At 42.3% G+C, this 16,596-nt stretch overlaps 1 protein-coding gene across 1 annotated transcript in view; it reads right to left on the bottom strand.

Moving 5' to 3' along the window:
* The window catches only part of PTH2R (parathyroid hormone 2 receptor), a 372,984-nt gene that overhangs the window by 226,342 nt on the left and 130,046 nt on the right, over positions 1 to 16,596 (bottom strand). The window contains exons 3-6 of the mRNA XM_030210826.1: positions 11,592 to 11,702; positions 11,202 to 11,314; positions 4,020 to 4,022; positions 3,149 to 3,243 (exon numbers count right to left, since the gene is read on the bottom strand). Coding sequence (XP_030066686.1) covers positions 3,149 to 3,243; positions 4,020 to 4,022; positions 11,202 to 11,314; positions 11,592 to 11,702 — 322 coding nt within the window. The remainder of the gene's footprint in view (positions 1 to 3,148; positions 3,244 to 4,019; positions 4,023 to 11,201; positions 11,315 to 11,591; positions 11,703 to 16,596) is intronic.

The following is a 16,596-nucleotide window of genomic DNA, read 5'->3' as shown; positions in this document are numbered from 1 at the left end:
GATAACCACCGGAGGGAATCGGGGATCACCTCCCCTTACTCCCTCATTGGTCACCAACCCCCTCCCGTCCCCCAAAAAAATGTTTAATACATTTTTTTGCCAGCCTCTATGCCAGCCTCAAATGTCATACCCAGCTCCATCACAGTAGTATGCAGGTCCCTGAGCAGTTTTTAGTGGGTACTGCAGTGCACTTCAGGCAGGCAGACCCAGGCCCATCCCCCCTACCTGTTACACTTGTGGTGGTAAATGGGAGCCCTCCAACCCCCCCCAAACCCACTGTACCCACATGTAGATGCCCAATTTCACCCCTTAGGGCTATGGTAGTGGTGTACAGTTGTGGGAAGTGGGTTTTGGGGGGCTCAGCACCCAAGGTAAGGGAGCTATGCACCTGGGATCATTTTGTGAAGTCCACTGCAGTGCCCCCTAGGGTACCCGGTTGGTGTCCTGGCATGTGAGGGGGACCAGTGCACTACAAATGCTAGCTCCTCCCATGACCAAATGACTTGGATTTGGCCGGGTTTGAGATGGCCGCCATTAGTTTCCATTATCGGCGAAAACCAATAGTGGTCATCTCTAATGCCAGCGATCTCTAACAGCGGCCCAAATGTTGAGATTTGGCCCGCCCTGACCGTATTATCGAAATGAAAGATGGCCGGCCATCTTGTTTCGATAATACAGTCGGGTACACCGCTTAGATGGCCAGCCCCATTCGATTATGTCCCTCCACGTGGCTTACATTTGAAAATACAGTGAAACAGAATAATAGAATTAAATTATGAGAGCAAGTAGATGGATAAGTTTGCAACATTTAACAAAGTTAAGATTAGCATATATACCCAACTAGGCATTTAAAAGTCTGTCCTTTAATGATGCAGCATGTTCAGAAATCATAGCCATATGTATAGACATGCACACACCAGAACAGGCATCCATACATACATTGCAAAAGTAAACAAAAGTTTCTTCAGAGTATATCCAAAACTTAATTTTGTTTTCTCATTTCCATCTTCCAAAATCCTAGACAGCAGATGTATAGATCAGTAGGACCCAAAGCAGTCCAAAACAAGTAAAATCAGAAACAACATAGTTTATACCTAATTGTTCAACCACTCTTAGGATTCACCTTTGGGTTTACAAAGCAAAACCATTTGTATGTAAGCACTGAATTAACAAATTAAAACAAAGTTTAAAGCAAGTGCCCTTAATATGTAATACTAGAAACAGTGAAGGAAATTTCACATAGGAGACAGAATGAGCCAACAGGTTTATTTTCCATTGAACATAATTAACTTTGTATGACCTTAGCAGGTAATAGTGTAGTGAACTAGCCAATGCTGGCACATTAATACTGACTCTGGACAGTTCTGCATGAAGGAAACCCTTCCCTCATTATTCAATACCTTCAATATCTTCTCTGTGAAATAGTAGTAATAAAAAAAAGGCAAGTGCATTTTTATAATATACCGATTACCTCCCAGTTAGCACCGCGCAGTATAAAAAATATATATTTTTGGACGCGCATATCAGACGCACGTAAAAGATGGAATTACAGCTCAGGCCATGCAGTAGCCAGGTGGCAGTTCCAAATCGACGCTTGTTAGATGTGCGTAGGTGCCTACGCGCCTTAGTGAAAGGGCCCCTAAGTGAGATCAAATAAAAATGTCACCAACAATAAAGAACTGTCAGCTCTCTCATACTTGCTCCCTTAGTTCCGACTCCCAGCACCGCTGCCTTATTCAATTTTCCAGGCCGCTGGCAGCATTAGTGAGGTAAGCATAATGCCTTCGTCGGCCCCGGAAGCTTTCCTTCTCTTGCAGTGTCCCACCTATGCGGGACAGGAAATTGCAGCAGAGGAAAAACTTACACACCAACAAAAGCAGTATGCTTACCTCACTCATGCTGCTGGCGCACTGGAAAACTGAAGAAGGCAGTGCTGCAGGGCGCTGAGAGTAGGAGAGAGCTGACCAAGTCAGTTAGATTGAGAACAGGAGACTGCATGATGACTGAAACAGGGAGTGGGAGGACAGCAAGTAGTGCCCAAAACCCAGTCACTTGACTGGCTACCAGATTAGAGGGGCTGAGGGCAAAAAAAAAGTAACCCACTAAAAGTTTTTGCCATTTTCTCAGCAACCACTATAAATTTCATCAAGAAATTTTATGTACTTATTTTGTCAACATACTTTACTATGTATTTCTTGTTATTTTTTAAGTTACCATTGTTGTATTATTTATCATTTATCAAGTTACTCTTGCTGTATTATTTATTGCTATATGCAACCTATGTTGTGCAAAATACAGCTATGTCAGGCATAATTGTCTTTTAATTAGTAGTAAGTTACTTTATTTTATCTAATTGGTCTGTCCCCATACTTTCTTTCATATAAGAGATTCAGAACCACCTGCCTTGCTGTTTTTAAAGTCAAATACATCCACAGCTGTGAAACTGAATCCCTGTCAATCAATCAGTTTCTTAATAAGGCAACAGGGCATTTTTCCTTCCATACATTCCTCAATTGTTTCATTGTATTAGTTATATATTAAGGATCACATATACTATTCTTAGATAAGACTGTGACTCCTTTTTAACTTCTCTTGACCTTGGGGTCTCAAATAATCCATGATCTAGGGCAGCACAGCTGACTTAGATGAGCATTGAAGTCTATTTAGATCTTAAATAAATTACCCCCACATTTCTTACAAATATGTATATATACATAAGGTTAAGCTAACTAAAGCAGCATCAAACATTAAGAAAGTCTAGGAGTAGATATTCATTCTAATCGTCCTTTGAAATGGAAGGGTTAAGCTCATGATTATTTTGTGTAAAATGAATTATAAATGTATTCAAAGCCTGAAAGATCAGCTTCTTCACCGCTGCTTTACCACATTGAGATTTATTACTATAAATAGGTCACGGTTGAACTATCACACTGGCAAATTTTCAGGCCTTTGCTGAAAAATTAAATTAATAGAAAATAGCTGTCAGTTCACTCTTAATTGAGAAAAGCAATACATCCACCGCTTGTGTCACATGCATGTGGATTGTATTTTGACTATTTGGTTTTCTCCCACTGAAGTCTGAATTCTAAAGTACATATGGACTTGTGGGATTATATAAGATTTTTAATTATTTGTACAAATTGCTTACCTGAAGTAACCAATAATAAAAATAGCAACAGCCAGAGAACAGAAGGATATAGAGTATCCAATAGTATATGTGACATAAAGCCTTTCAAAGAAATTCTGGAATAGAGAGAAAATAATTAAGATTCAAATTAAGTGCAATACAGAATATATTCTAGTTCATATTCCTCATTCCAACATTTTACTAATTTCAAATTTTCTGGTAGCCTATGCACAGCTCCCACTGACCAACCAAATCTCCATCCTTTAGACTCATATATCAACAGGTATTTTCAGAGACAACATCCTTGCATATTTATACTTCTAGAGGAAATTTTTCAGCAAGACTGTGACCATGTGCCTTTATAAAGAAGAAGTTATCCATATGGAGTTATATCTGCTATTCATACATTCAAACATGAAGAAGTAAGATTTACAGATAGCACCTGAATTTTGTTGTACATGTATTTTTTGTCAACGTATATAGAATTAGGGGGCTGATGGATGATGCCTGCATGTGTGTCACACTGCATACAGAGTTAAATATAAATATATTTTGGATCTACAGAAACCACTCCCCTCCAACAACAGTTGCAAAGCAGAATTAGGATATTTCACCATAAAATTAATCATAATTTTGATGCTACCTCAATAACACCATGCATGCTTATTAGGTGTATCATTAGTATCATGCTAACATTGTATTACATCTCTGGTATTTGGTTTCCATTGCTGTTAATTGTGTATACTTTTGATACTGTTTCATGTTAGTTCTATTATTAGGTTTCAATGTACTGTTTTCAAGTTTACCTCATTTATTGTATTTATATTTACTCTTGGTTATTTTGCTATTGTTATGCTGTTAACAAAATTGTAAGTTTTATGTTAAACTCTACCTGCTGTACACCACCTTGAGTGAATCTCTTCATAAAGGCAGTTAATAAATCCCAATAAATAAATAAATAAACACCAGTACAAATTCTCTCCATTACCAGGCATATTGTGAAATAACCCCAACAAAAGAGAGGAGACGCCACCAACCCAATGAATAATTGCATAATAAATATAATATAACATTTTAAAATACATTATTTATTCATAAAAATGAACTAATCAACCTAAAAGCTTGACTTTGCCATGTGTCAGCAGTTCACCTGCATCAGGGACAGATATGTGGAGGTACATTTTTGAAAGGATGTCCAAGTCAGAATAGACAAACCAGGACTTATAGCCACCAACTTCAAGAGAGTGCTGTAAAACAGTTCACACCAGTATAGTATAATAGAAATGTTTTTTATGTGTATAGAGTACCCTCAGATATTTACCACTATTACTGCAGTCAATAATGCTGCTACAAAGTGGCATAGCACTTCTTTCATCAGGTAACTCTAACAAATTTTTTGGGGAGAGCAACATATGCTCATTTTATATGCTTCCCAATCACCTCAGTGCTATAAAATCGCTTATCACTTTTAAAATTGTATATACTAGGTGAAAACAGGGAGGCAAGAACTTAAGAGATAAGTGCACAGTTTTCACCTAGTATATACAATTTTAAAAGTGATAAGCGATTTTATAGCACTGAGGTGATTGGGAAGCATATAAAATGAGCATATGTTGCTCTCCCCAAAAAATTTGTTAGAGTTACCTGATGAAAGAAGTGCTATGCCACTTTGTAGCAGCATTATTGACTGCAGTAATAGTGGTAAATATCTGAGGGTACTCTATACACATAAAAAACATTTCTATTATACTATACTGGTGTGAACTGTTTTACAGCACTCTCTTGAAGTTGGTGGCTATAAGTCCTGGTTTGTGTGTACAAGTTATTGAATGTTACCAGAGACATTGATATTGTGGATTCGTTTTCTGTCAAGTCAGAATAGAGGCATCCAGCTGAAGACGTCCAAAATGGTCGTACATCTCACATGTACTTTCCAGCAGGGAACACATCAACATTGTGATGGACATCCATGTGCTGAGGGCATCCATCATGAACAGCCATTTTTTAAGCTGGCATATCCAACATATGAACGGCAAAAAAACAGGGACAAGGACATTGGTCTGACAGCATTCTTTGAAAACAGCCACACAGATGTCCCTGCAGAGTAGAAGGGCAGCCTAGTGGTTAGTGAGGATGACCTAAATTTCAAGATTTGGTGTCTCTGACCGTATTATCGAAACAAAAGATGGACGCCCATCTTGTTTCTATAATACGGGTTTCCTCACCCCTTCGCCAGGACGTCCTGCGAGGACGTCCTCAGGAAAACTTGGGTGCCCCTTTCGATTATGTCCCTCAATGTCTTGCAGTGGGGAGGAGAAGAAGAATGTACTATGAGAGCAGAAGGGAGGGAGAGCATAGGCAGCAGAATGGGTTGGGCAATGGGGACCATGTCCCTACTAGTTCTTTGCCCTACATATCATTAGCACTGGTTGAGTGGGGTGTAGGCTCAGAGCTTAGTTTGTTTGGCCCTCCTATGTGAAAATATGTTCCATTGTCCTTGAGAATGAGTATCAGGAGGGTGGAGTAAAAGAGAGAGGGAGAGAAAATGGGGAGAAGAGAGTGTGTGCCAAAAGGTGAGGGACATTGAGTGCTAGGAAGGATGAAGGGAAGATAATGTGGCAGAAAGAGGAAGGAAAGGGAGAGAGGGAGGGGTGTTATGGGGTGGGGGACGGTAAACAATGGTAGGGAGATGAGGGAGGGTGGTAGGAGTAAGAAGGAAAAAGATAAAGGAAGGAGAGAAGATGAAGGGAAATGATGGAAAAAACATGAGGGAGGTGAGGAAGTGAGGAAAGGAGAGAGACAAGAGGTGAAGAAGAATTACGAAGAAGAGTGGTAAGGGCCATAAGTGGAGAGAAGAAAGGAGGAAGAAGGTGGTGCGAGGAGAGAAGCAAGGATGAGAGTGGAGGCAGGGAAGAGGGAAAGAGGTGAAAGATAGGGGAATTATGGAGACGTGGGAAGAAAGAACGTGTGTAGGGAGTGAGGGGTGTGAGCAGAGAGTGAGGGTTGTGAGCAGGAGGAGGAGAGGTGAATGAGATTATATAGGTGGGATAAAAGTAAACACAAGCAGATGAATAAAAGAAATAGAACCCATAAAACAAGCTAAAGAAAGATGATAAAAAGATGATAAAATCTAAAGGAAATGCTGAGAAGAAAAAAATTTTGAAAGGAGAGGAAAGGAGACTTCTGGTTTTGCCGCCCTCCAACATGGCTGCCTAAACTGAGTCTCCCACACCCGATTCTTATGTTTTACCCTCCTGCTGTGCCATTTTCTGAGTTTTTGTGGATGATTTCTGCACATACCAATCCTACAGATGTCTGGTACTAAGCAGAATAAAATTAACACTGCTTTTTCCGCAGTGGGTAGCAGGAGGCACCCCTAACAAGATATGCTGATGCCAGCTCCTGTGAAGGCAGCATCTCCCCATGATCTATAAGAACTGATAAAGCCTATTATGACTGAGTTGTGTCAACTTAAGTCGCCTATGCAGGAGAATGCCATGAACATGTCCAGTCCTCGGGATGACATTCAGTATGTAGTTGCAAGTATATAAAGAAGAAAACCAGAACAATCCTCCACAAATCTCTGACAAGAAAAGCAAAGAACAGTGAAGGTGACATGGAACAAAAATCCACCCCAAAGGTGCCACTCAATCCTTTATTGTGGTTCTTTACTAGACTCAGCATGGGCTGTGTTTCAGCCTATGGGCATGCATCAAGACCACCTGAGGACACTGTTATGTTTACAGAAATAGCTTGACCATTATTTCCTTCATTCTTGTAAAGTGAACAGGAACCCTTAATAAATATTATTTGTTTCACCAAAACTTTCTGAGTGTGTGTGGCTTGTTTTATCTAGCAGAAGAAAACCAGAACAATCCTCCACAAATCTCTGACAAGAAAAGCAAAGAACAGCGAAGGTGACATGGAACAAAAATCCATCCCAAAGGTGCCATGCAATCCTTTATTGTGGTTCTTTACTAGACTTGACATGGGCTGTGTTAGTCTGAGAAGATGTTCAAGGGCAAATTAATGAGGAGATGGCACTATGAGCTAGTAGATTTAAGACAAAATATTAGAAACTAAACTAGCAAAAAATAGTTTTATTAAGGATGCAAGTAGTCTGTTTGAAAATTGGAATAATAGAGTTAATGACATGTTAGATGAAATTGCCCCCTTTGAATCGCGCGAAGTATCATGCATAAATCATGTACCATGGTATAATGATCAGCTGAGAATGAAAAAGCATCAGTTTACACGAGCAGAGAGGGCATGGAGGAAATTTATTTATTTTATTTTTGTTACATTTGTACCCCGCACTTTCCCCACTCATGGCAGGCTCAATGCGGCAGGCAATGGAGGGTTAAGTGACTTGCCCAGAGTCACAAGGAGCAGCCTGTGCAGGGAATTGAACTCAGTTCCTCAGTTCCCCAGGACCAAAGTCCACCACCCTAACCACTAGGCCACTCCTCCATTTGTTGTCCCACTTTAGAAGAGTATAATCTTCAGCAGCACTCTTATTATACACTTAGAACAGATGTTCAAAAATCTTATTATAATAAAAGAATAGCTAAAGCCTCTTCATCAGCAAAAGAATTGCTTGCAGTGATAAGGTCATTAGCATTAGTTCCTAGTCAGCATTCGATCTTTTCTCCACAGGATTTTGCTATTGGTTTTCATCAGAAAGTCAACAAGATTGTTCTCAGTTTGAAAAAAATCCCCTTCCCTTTGAAATTTATAATCCTTTAAGTGATGATAAACTGTGGTCTAAATTTGCTATAATATCAGACTCACAATTAGAAAAAATAATGATGACTGTCAATAATTCCTTCTGCAAATTAGATTATCTTCATCCTTCTGTTGTGAAAACATTAAAAGCCCCATTTTTACCTTTGTATACTCAAATGGTTAATGCATCTTTACAGGAGGGCATTATGCCATTCGTTTTGAAATTGGCAGCTGTGAAGCCTTTGCTTAAAAATTCAAAACTCAATCAGACACAAATTGACAATTATCGTCCAATTTCTTCATTACCTTTTTTTTTTTTTTGCAAAATTGATTGAATGTGCTGTGTTTCAACAACTTGATGAATTTTTACAGCAGCATGAAATTTTAGATCAACATCAATTTGGGTTCCGAAAGGACCGTGATACTGAAACATTATTAATATCTTTGTTAGATAGTGTCAGGATAGGTTTTAATAAGGGTACTAAGTTTTTCTTAGTTACCCTGGATATTTCTGCAGCTTTTGATACCATTAATCATTCTATTTTGTTGAATCAATTACAATCGATCAGATTATCCAGCTTTATATTAAGCTGGTTTAAATCTGTTTTGAAAGACAGGAAGTTCTGTGTGTTCGAAGGAACAGAAAAATCAGAGTCTCTGGCCTTTTGACAGGTGTTCCACAGGGCTCCTGTCTTTCAGTGGTGATATTTAATCTCTTTCTTTTACCTTTATGCACATTGTTGAGATGTTTGGGGGTGCAATACAAGTTGTATGCTGATGATATACAGTTTGTATTGCGTGTTGAGAACTCTTTTGAAGATACTTTTGTTAAATTGAGATTTTACCTTTCAAAAATATTGCAATGGATGGAGGGAAATCGTTTGAAACTGAACATTTGGAAAACTCAAATTCTTTTCCTCTCTGGTACAAAAGGTACTCAATTGATGTACTCAATTGTCCTAAGATTTTTAACGTTGACTCTGCTAATATCCCCATTGTCCATCAGATTAAAAATTTGAGGGTGCAACTTGACACTACATTATCTATGAAAAACCAGGTTTGAAACATAGCAGCATAGGTATTTTATAAATTAAGAATTGTATGGCGTATTAGATCACTGGTTTCTGTCGAAAACTTCCGTAAAATTGTCCAGTCTGTAGTTTGTCCATTGTTAGATTACTGTAATGGTTTGCTAATGGGGATTACCGGTAACATGCTGAAGGTGCTACAAGTAGTTCAAAGCGCTACAGACCGAGTGTTTAAAGGAGGTTCTCACTATGATCATGTTACTCCAAATTTGAAATCACTGCATTGGCTCCCTGTAATATTTTGCATTGAATTTAAAATTTTATTGCTAGTTTTAAAACTATTGAATGGTAATATTTCACCAACTCTTAGTGCCACTCTAAGATGTAATCAACCTACTCGCTCTCTGAGATCATTTTAGAAACAGCTACTTGACGTGCCTTCATTTCATCAGGTTTATTTGGAAGAATGCAGATCATCTATTTTCTACATCAAAGGTCCAAAATTATAGAATGCTTTGCCCATTGAACTTTGTTCAATACAAAATATGCACCAGTTTAAAAAAGCATTGAAAACTCATTTATTTCTTCAGGCTTTTGGTTCCTCTGATGTATGATATTATTTTAATACCATGTAAATTTTAATCTGCTGTATGTTTTAATTTTAGAGTAACATAGTAATTTTTGTATAGTTTGTTGTATAAAGAAATCATTTTTATTGATCTATCCTTTTATATTTCATATGTGATTTGTTCCCCGCTTAGACTTTTAAAGATATAGAGGGGCATAATTGAAAGGGGCGCCCACGTTTTCCTGAGGACGTCCTCACAGGATGTCCCGGTGAAGGGGCAAGGAAACCCATATTATCGAAACAAGATGGGCGTCCATCTTGCCTTTCGATAATACGGTCGTGGACGCCCAAATCTTGAAATATAGGTCGTCCCTAGAGATGGTCGTCCTTAGACTTGGTCGTTTCTGATTTTCGGCGATAATGGAAACTAAGGACGCCCATCTCAGAAATGACTAAATGCAAGCCCTTTGGTCATGGGAGGAGCCAGCATTCGTAGTGCACTGGTCCCCTTGACATGCCAGGACACCAACCGGGCACCCTAGGGGGCACTGCAGTGGACTTCAGAAAAAGCTCCCAGGTACATAGCTCCCTTACCTTGGGTGCTGAGCCCCCCAAAACCCACTCCCCACAACTGTACACCACTACCATAGCCCTTACAGGTGAAGGGGGGCACCTAGATGTGGGTACAGTGGGTTTTGGAGGGCTCACATTTGCCACCACAGGTGTAACAGGTAGGGGGGATGGGCTCGGGTCCACCTGCCTGAAGTGTCTCGGCGGCCATTTTGAAGAGCGATCCGGCAATGGGGGAGGGTCAGCGCCGGCAGCAGGCAGGCAAGACTGGGGATCTTTCCTGCCTGCCCCGAAGCATTCGCTGGACAGCCTGGGTGGCTGGAGGGGGGGCAGGGGACAGAGGAGAGTCACTGGACATGGGTGGCTGGAGGGGGGGCAGAGAGGAGAGTCGCTGGACATGGGTGGCTGGAGGGGGGGCAGGGGAGAAAGGAGTGTGGCTGGAGGGGGGCAGGGCAGAGAGGAGGGTCGCTGGACATGGGTGGCTGGAGGGGGCAGGGGACTGAGGAGGGTCGCTGGACATGGGTGGCTGGAGGGGGGGCAGGTGGAGAGGAGGGTCGCTGGACATGGGTGGCAGGAGGGGGGGCAGGGGAGAGAGGAGAGTCACTGGACATGGGTGGCTGCTCACAGAGAGTCTTGTGTATCGCACACACACTGTCTCACACACACTCTCTCTCTCACACACACTGTATGTGTGAAACACACTTTCTCTCTCTCACACTCACTGTGTCTCAGATACGCAGTCACACACACTCTCATTTTCACACACACACTCTCTCACAGACACAATCGCAACCAGTCTCACTCTCTCTCTCTCTCTCTCTGTCACACACACACACACTCGCACATTCACTCTCTCTCTCTCTCTCTCTCTCTCTCTCTCTCGCTCTCACAGTCACTCTCACACACACTCTCTCAAACATACACACTCTGAGGGAAACCTTGCTAGCGCCCGTTTCATTTGTGCCAGAAACGGGCCTTTTTTTTTACTAGTTTTCAATAAAATTCAAGGCAAATCAAATGCAAACTGTACTGTAGTCTTGTGAATTTGAGCTCACTTCCTCCTCAATCAGTTTCAGCTGTGAAATCCCCTTCCATTCAGAAATTACAAATGCAAAAATTTTGTTTTTTATTGCTCAGTTCTCTAATGGTACAAAAAAGTAAATAAAAGGAAAATATACATTACATTTATGGTGCTGATCTCTGGTTGTAGGCATTCTGAATAGTTTGCCCTGGTTCGATTTAATGTCCGCACCAAGTCCCAGGACCCATTAAGATTACACAGCCTGTATGCCAGCCCTGTGAGGATGTGAAAACACATGCTTAGCGAGGTTACCCAGGCATTACATGAAACAGGAAAATATTAATTTCTTGTTCAGATAAATCTGAGACTACCAGCTGACTGCACTACATCAGGGAAAGCTGAAACAGTTCTAATTTTAATTTTCCTTCCCAGTAACTACGGAGTTAGAGTGCCTGAATCACTGCTACAAATCCCTGCAGAAGAAACTAGCTGAGTCCATCTCTAATGACATGGTGCAATCTAACAATTCTAGTAAAGGTGTGTAAGACATACCTTTGTGATTGAAGTCTAAAACATAGACAGGGCATGGGACAGCCGACATTTTCCCCAGAGTTCCTTTTGGCCAGCAAACTAATCCATCCCATTCAGAAAGGCAACTGTTATCTGCAAGAAGAGCAAATGCCACATAATGACAAAAACAGAAAAGAAAAACATTAAACAGGTTGAAAAAAAAGGCTTGTGATTTTGCAAATGGTGTCTTATGTCTTGGAGGACAGATCCGAGCTTGAGCCCAGTCTTATTTCTGTTTGAGAAGACTAAAGGAAGAAACAAAGCAAAGATCAAGCTGATCCTCTTGACTTTTGTTACCAAGATAAGTGATGGCCTGATTTTTTCAAAATAAAAGATAATTATGATATGTTGAAAAGATAGGAATAGGATGGAATACTAAATGATAACACTGTTTATGGCATGAGTTTAGCACATTCTGAGTCCTTGGAAAAATTGCTTGGACCTATGAGGAAATGTGGTGAGCACCTAACCCCATGAAAGAATGGGAGAAAATTACAGCTGCCATTTCTGACTGGTCCTTATAAACATATTTGTTTATAAATATATTTGTTATGAGAGTCTGTGCTAAAATATGTGGAGATTTTATAGTGAATCATAATTGGCCTAATGTGATTTAGGCTCTGGGATTGTATGTTTCTACTCTTGAGTGGCTCCCCCGCATTTATATACATTTCCTTTAAACAAATCTAAGCTACTGTTGTGAGAAATTCTTGGTGCCCAACTCATGGCATTTTGGCATGTAAGTACAGCTATTCTATAACACTGCATGCAAACATTTGGAACATCCCTGGCCATGCCCTCTTTTGACTTGCCCACTATGGGATTTAGGTGCTCGGTGTTATAGAATAGCACATAGGCAGATGAACGCACAAATCCATATCAGTGCCAATTAACTTCAATAATTGATTGTTAAGGTCAATTAATTCATAGTTAATATCTAGTTAACCAAGATCTTATGCCTAGCCAGATCTGATAAACTAAAAGATAGGCTGTTCCTCTCTTCACAGACCTACAAAGGTTTAGGATATCTGAGAAACTTCAAATTCCTCTTCCCGGTAGCAGTACTTCCGTATGGAACTCACTCCCCATTGACATCAGAACAGACAACAGCTTCAGAAAAAAACTAAAAACTTTTGCTTTCCCAAAATCCATACTGTGACATTCCTTTCCACCGGCTCACACAGCCAACAATCTCATTCCCACACAAATGTCTACTTTCCTTCTCTTCTGATGCCTATGTCAATGTACTATAACATCTTTTCCTGCCTATTTTCGAACGAGAAGGCTGGCCATCTTCTAACACAAATCGGGAGATGGTCAGCCATCTCCTAAAACCGGCCAAATCGGTATAATCAAAAGCCAATTTTGGCTGGCTTCATCTGCTTTCCATCGCGGAGCCGGCGAAAGTTCAAGGGGGCGTGTCGGCAATACTACTACTACTACTATTTAACATTTCTAAAGCGCTACTAGGGTTACGCAGCGCTGTACAATTTAACATAGAAGGACAGTCCCTCCTCAAAGAGCTTACAATCTAAAGGACAAATGTACAGTCAGTCAAGTGGAGGGCAGTCAAATTGGGGCAGTCTAGGTTTCCTGAAAGGTATAAAGGTTAGGTGCCGAAAGGAACCTTGAAGAGGTGGGCTTTGAGCAAGGATTTGAAGATGGGTAGGGAGGGGGCTTGGCGTAAGGGCTCAGGAAGTTTATTCCAGGCATAGGGTGAGGCGAGGCAGAATGGGTGGAGCCTGGAGTTGGCGGTGGTGGAGAAGGGTACTGAGAGGAGGGATTTGTCCTGTGAGTGGAGGTTTCGGGCGGGAACGTAAGGGGAGATGAGGGTAGAGAGGTAGTGAGGGGCTGCAGACTAAGTGCATTTGTAGATGAGAAGAAGAAGCTTGAACTGTATGTGGTATCTGCAGTGCTTTTTTTGTAGAAAAAAAGGTGCCGGTACTCATTATGGGCGGGGTCACCACACATGGCTACACCCCTATCATAGCCACACCCACATTAACCACACCCCCTATACCAGCCATGGCGCATATAAACAGACATCATTGAAAATATTATAGTACTATAGGAGAAAAAAATAAAGTGATTTTTTTCATTATAAATAATCTCTGTAAGCTCTTACAGCTCCAGTATACCCAGTGCAAAATAAGACAGCCAATGTAAATTCTCAAATTGGACATAATTACAAACACTAAAATGAAAATAAAATGATTTTTTTCTACCTTTGTTGTCTGGTGACTGTTTTTCTTTCCATATTGGTCCCAGTCTGTGATTCTGCTTTCTTTTCTTTTCGCTTAACTCTTCTGTGCCATTTGTCATTTTTGTCTCCTTTTTCTTTGCTTTCTTCAATATTTTTCAGGCTCTCTCTCTGTCCAGATTTAATTCATTCTTACTATCCATTCTTTAATTTCCTTCATCTACCTGTGGCTTTTCATCTTTTCCTCACCCTTGTTCTCCCCATGCCCCTTCCTCTTATTCTCCAGTCTTTCTCTATTCCCCTTTTCCATCCAGCAGCTCTGCTTTCTCTCCCCATCCTTCCAGTGTCTCCCCTATTTCTTTCTGCATTCTTCCATCCAGCATCTTCCCTCTCTCTCTCCCCATCCTTCCATCTGTTTTCCCCCTCTCTCTCCCCATCCTTCCATCTGTTTTCCCTCTCTCTTTCCCCAATCCTTCCATCTGTTTTTCCCTCTCTCCCCAATCCTTCCATCTGTATTTCCCTCTCTCCCCATCCTTCCATCTGTATTTCCCTCTCTCCCCATCCTTCCATCTGTTGTTTTCCCTCTCTCCCCAATCCTTCCCTCTGTTGTTTTCCCTTTCTCTCTCTCCCCAATCCTTCCCTGTTTTCCCTCTCTCTCTATCCCCATCCTTCCATCTGTTTTCCCCTCTCTCCCCAATCCTTCCGTTTCCCCTCTCTCTCTCTATCTCCATCCTTCCATCTGTTTTCCCCTCTCTCCCCAATCCTTCCATCTGTTTTTCCCTCTCTCTCCCCATCCTTCCATCTGTTTTTCCCTCTCTCCCCAATCCTTCCATCTGTATTTCCCTCTCTCCCCATCCTTCCATCTGTATTTCCCTCTCTCCCCATCCTTCCATCTGTTGTTTTCCCTCTCTCCCCAATCCTTCCCTCTGTTGTTTTCCCTTTCTCTCTCTCCCCAATCCTTCCCTGTTTTCCCTCTCTCTCTATCCCCATCCTTCCATCTGTTTTCCCCTCTCTCCCCAATCCTTCCGTTTTCCCTCTCTCTCTATCCCCATCCTTCCATCTGTTTTCCCCTCTCTCCCCAATCCTTCCATCTGTTTTTCCCTCTCTCTCCCCATCCTTCCATCTGTTTTTCCCTCTCTCTCCCCATCCTTCCATCTGTTTTTCCCTCTCTCCCCAATCCTTCCCTCTGTTGTTTTCCCTCTTTCTCTCTCCCCAATCCTTCCCTCTGTTGTTTTCCCTCTTTCTCTCTCTCCCCAATCCTTCCCTCTGTTGGATTCCCTCTCCCTGCCAAGTTTGGCGCGAACGGCGCGAACGGCGCGAAGACGCAACGCACGCGGCACCAGCCCCTATTTCCGGCCGCTGCTGCTTCTCCTGTTGTTGAGCAGCAGCGGCCGCTACACAAAGAAAAAGAAGATTAAAAAAAAATTGAAACCTGGCTGAAACGCGGCACCCCGGCACTGTAGACAGCCATTAGGCATTGGCTGTTGCCCCGCAACCGCTCCTCCTCTTGCCTTACGTCACTGCCCCTGGAGGAAGACCCCGGAGGAGCGCAGTGACGTAGAGGCAAGAGGAGGAGCGGCTGCGGGGCAACAGCCAATGCCTAATGGCTGTCTACAGTGCCAGGGTGCCGCGTTTCAGCCAGGTTTGAATTTTTTTAAAAATCTTTTTCTTTGTGTAGCGGCCGCTGCTGCTCAACAGGAGAAGCAGCAGCGGCCGGAAATGGGGGCTGGCACTGCGTGCGGGACATGGACTCACGGGGCGGGGGGAGCAAAAAAAAAAGGTGCCGGTACGCCGTACCGTTGCGTACCGGCACAAAAAAAGCACTGGGTATCTGATCGGAAGCCAGTGAAATGACCTGAGGAGAGGGGTGACATGAGTATATCGGTTCAGGCGGAATATAAGACGTGCAGCAGAGTTCTGAACGGATTGAAGGGGGGATAGATGGTTAAGTGGGAAACCAGTGAGGAGTAGGTTGCAGTAGTCAAGGCGAGAGGTAATGAGAGCGTGGTTGAGAGTTCGGGTGGTGTGCTCAGAGAGGAAAGGGCAAATTTTGCTGATGTTAAAGAGGAAGAAGCGACAGGTGTTGGCTGCCTGCTGGATATGCGCAGAGAAGGAGAGGGAGGAGTCAAAGATGACTCCGAGGTTGCAGGCGGATGAGACGGGAAGGATGAGGGTGTTATCAACTGAGATCAAGAGCGAAGGAAGAGGAGAAGAGGGTTTTGGTGGAAAGACGATAAGCTCGGTCTTGGCCATGTTCAGTTTCAGGTGGTGGTTGGACATCCATGCAACAATGTCAGATAAGCAGGCCGATACCTTGGCCTGGGTCTCCGTGGTGATGTCTGGTGTGGAGAGATACAGCTGGGTGTCATCAGCATAAAGATGATACTGGAAACCATGAGATGAGATCAGTGAGCCCAGGGAAGAGGTATAGATTGAAAAAAGAAGGGGCCCAAGGACAGATCCCTGGGGAACTCCAACAGAGAGCGGGATGGGGGTGGAGGAAGATCCATGAGAGTGTACTCTGAAGGTGCGGTGGGAGAGATAGGAGGAGAACCATGAAAGGACAGAGCCATGGAACCCAAATGAGGACAGTGTGGTAAGAAGTAAATCATGATTGACAGTGTCAAAAGCGGCGGATAGATCGAGGAGGATGAGGATGGAGTAGTGGCCTCTGGATTTGGCAAGAAGCAGGTCATTACAGACTTTAGAGAGTGCTTCAGGCAGTGTACCGAAGGCTGGACAGGGCGTGGTTAAGAGATGGCCGGCTTCGGCCAATAATGGAAAAAA

The sequence above is a fragment of the Microcaecilia unicolor genome, chromosome 7, assembly GCF_901765095.1.
Source record: "Microcaecilia unicolor chromosome 7, aMicUni1.1, whole genome shotgun sequence".
NCBI lineage: Eukaryota > Metazoa > Chordata > Amphibia > Gymnophiona > Siphonopidae > Microcaecilia > Microcaecilia unicolor.
Note: the sequence above shows the minus strand (reverse complement) of the source record. Positions and strands in the feature narration are given on the sequence as shown.